Genomic DNA, 3578 nt, shown 5'->3' on the forward strand with positions numbered 1-3578 from the left:
AAAAATTAAATAAAACTATAGAAATATATAAAAATATATGTTGTTTTTTTTTTTCATTTTTAAAAAGTGTAGTTAAATAATTAAACCGTTTTGTAAAAAAGATATTTCAAAGAAATTACTGAAAGATTTTATTCTTAAACAATAAATAAGGTTTGAAGATAGGAGGATAATGGGTTCATTATCGGAAGTCAACAACCAAGTAAACGATCATTATTAATTAATGTAATCAACAATAAAAATTCAACTAACCTAACTAATTCATAGTATAACCTTTTTGGTCAAACCAAATATAAGCAATTGTTATAAATCATCAGGAATAGAGGCTTCTATCCCTATTTCACCATGTTTCATTATTTAAATCCATCAAATACAGTACACTCCATAAATCCAGAACCAATTTTTATAAACAACAATCACTGAAGATTTTTGTTTACAGGCTGCAGTGATTGAACATCCGCTTTAATGAAAACTCTACTGTACCATGGATTATAGTTCAAATCTCATAAAGAGATCTTAACTCTTGACGAATTCCCTATAGCTTTCAAATATCTCACTCTTTCTGATTTTAATACTAACGGGATCATTGAATAATATCGGGTCAAAAATTTTGAAGCTCTTCAGAAGTTTTCTAATCTACGTTACCCAATTATACTGCAAAGTCAATCGTTACTGCCTGGCTGCAGAAACTTTGAAAAACATTGTTTCGTAATCTGGGTACAACTCGTGTTAAGTATTATCATTAAGCAGGACAAAGTTTGCTTTAAAACATGATATCCCAGAGGAGTGGGTGCCACTTCCAGTCTTAATAAGTGTGACATATTCCGCTGCATACACAGTCATTGACTTTACTTTCTTCATATCTTTATATTCTAGCCTGGATGAAGACCTATCTGGGTCAAAAACTATTTTGGTTTCTTCTTGACCACAGGACCAGCCATCTCATTCAAATTCACAAACGGCCAATCATCAATAAATAAATATGTATAATTTTATTATTATAATAATTAATACCTGAAAAAAAATCCATGTCTTCAATAACCCGGCCCATTCTTAATTTACCAATGGCAGTTACGTAGCGGTTCTGTAGTCTTGGTTCAGAACTGAGTGGTATAATAGCCTCTGCGAAACTATCCTGTGAAATCGTGTTACAAACAACTGTTTAATATTAGTATGTATAGTACTATTGATCTTAAACTATATTTTTAACCAAATAATATATTTTAACTATAAAATTATATTTTGCTATAAAATATATTAATAATAATAAAGGCTTAACAAATCCAAATTCACAAGACTAGTATTGACACAATCTTTCCACCTATACTTTAGTCTACCTTCGAACATTTACGTGTCGGATCAATACTTAATAACTTCATAGGGATACATTCTTTACTAAGCCCTACAGTCTTACACGCCTATTTTATTTGCCACAATGCTGTAATTTAAATTATATTTATCAGGTGCAGCTCACTCAATCCAGGGACCATCCATGGCTCAGGTAGTTAAGGTGCAGGTCTTAGCAACCTGCCTGGAATCCAGCCTGGAGGGTGGACTTTGTGTCGGTTCCATGAAATGAAAAACTTGACCCCCTACCATGGTTAGAATAGGTTGGTCACCTCTAGATAAACCCCCTCCTCATCAGAAATGGCCAGGAAGGAGGTCAAAAAAAAAAAAAAGAAAGAAACATATATCAAACAAATTAAATTCATAGAAAGAAATATATCCCAAGTATGGGAATTATTTAAAGAAGCCATAATGAGTGCCTTAAGTATAGAACGTGACTGGAATTATAAACCAGGAAATTATCAAAGAAACTTAAAGATCCTAAATAAGATTAAGGGTAAAGAATGGATGAGTTTACTATGTGACTATTTACCCAAAAAATTTGATTTTGAAAAAACTTTAATGTATGTATTCCAGACAAGGAGATATGGAGGAAAGGAGGCCCTAAATTTGAGAAGGGTGCATTGGTCTGGTATAACGATGGATCAGTTAAGGAAGGAAAAGCAGGGGCTGGTGTTGTAGGACCAAATTGCAAAAGAACCCTAGCAATGGGAATATACCCAACTGTCTTCCAAACTGAAATACACGCAATAGAAATAGCGGCATTAGAAAACATTAAAAACAATCCAAAAGGAAAAAAGATTTATATATCAGACAGCCAGGCTGCTTTAAAGGCAATAATGTCCTATACTATAAAGTCAGGGCAAGTCTGGAATGGCCTGGAAAGACTAAAGGAATTAGCCAGAGGCAATAAACTGACCTTGATGTGGATCCCAGGACATGAGGGGATTGAAGGGAACGAGATGGCATATACCCTAACAAGGAAGGGATCAGAAATTATGCTAATATCGCAACATATCTGGAATTGCAATCAGGAAGGTTGTTGACTCCTGGGAACATAAAGAGAAGGAAATATACCGGACGTTGAAACCAGGCATGAAACAATCCAAGCTCTTTATTGAAATATCAGAGGAAAAGGCAAAATTTTACCTTAACCTTATTAGAAATGAACTGAGGACGATAACAAGACTCCTCCCAGACCACTGCCCCTTAAGATCTTAAGAAGATGAGGATGGAGGAGGATTCCATCTGTCGTCTATGTATGGAAGACAAAGAAAAGGCACGGCACATTCTGTGTGAATGTGAGACCCTTGCCTTCCGAAGACCGCAGTGTCAGGGACAGGACAGAATGAAACCTGAAGACATTACTAGAACAGACCCAAAAGAATCAATGAGCTTCATAAGAAGCATAGGATTTATATGGGAAACCTAGTGGAAAGAGGGGCAACTCACAAAAGATCCGACTGGGTCGAGGTGAGGAAGTGATTCCCAACCCTCAATGTAATAATAATAATAATAATAATAATGGGAATTATTTAAGATTTGAGCTCAAAATACTGAAAAATTATTGATTCAAACACATTTATTTGGTACGTTTCTTGGTATATTGTGATTATAAGTTTGATGAATCAAAATACTCTGTGACATCCAATGAATATTTTGAAACTGTTTGAGCTCAAAATAGGAAGAAAATTTCTGTTTCCCAGCACAAAACTTCCATCAGCTCCTGTAGCCCCATTGCTACTAAATTGTCAGAACAAGTTTTAAACCTTAATCTTTCTTTAAACTTCAATAATACTTCAATTCTTGCTACTAACACTTCAATTCTACCAACCATAAAGAATACCTCATCTATTCATCAAAATTTGACAGAGAATTCCGCCAATCATAAAGTCGATAAAAACTGCACCTCCCTGACATACTGACACATCTTAAACCTTATAAAATCCCCATAATTCTTCTTTTCTCTACGTTCTGCATTTCAGAAGCCCACTTTCCTGTCATGTCTTTTATTTTTTAAATTCTCACTCCATACTTAATTTTATTACTTTATATTGTATATTTACTATTCAATCTTTTTCTTTCATGTTTGTATATCTTATTTTTAATTTATATTCATATGTTACTTTCAACTTTAGTATACCTACATTCTAATTACTTTATTATTATTAATGTATAGGAAGATGGTCAGGGTTGCGGTCAAAGGAGAAACAAAAATAGTTTACAACTATTTA

At 33.8% G+C, this 3578-nt stretch overlaps 1 protein-coding gene across 1 annotated transcript in view; it reads right to left on the bottom strand.

The window, feature by feature from the left end:
* LOC106678402 (acyl-coenzyme A thioesterase 9, mitochondrial) overlaps positions 1 to 3578 on the bottom strand; it is a gene marked incomplete in the record, with an annotated part of 56872 nt that overhangs the window by 37425 nt on the left and 15869 nt on the right. The window contains 1 exon segment of the mRNA XM_067049338.1: positions 1012 to 1132. Within this exon segment, the coding sequence (XP_066905439.1) occupies positions 1012 to 1132 (121 nt within the window).

The sequence above is a fragment of the Halyomorpha halys genome, unplaced genomic scaffold, assembly GCF_000696795.3.
Source record: "Halyomorpha halys isolate HHAL.00 unplaced genomic scaffold, Hhal_1.1 Scaffold141.1, whole genome shotgun sequence".
Taxonomy (NCBI): Eukaryota; Metazoa; Arthropoda; class Insecta; order Hemiptera; family Pentatomidae; genus Halyomorpha; species Halyomorpha halys.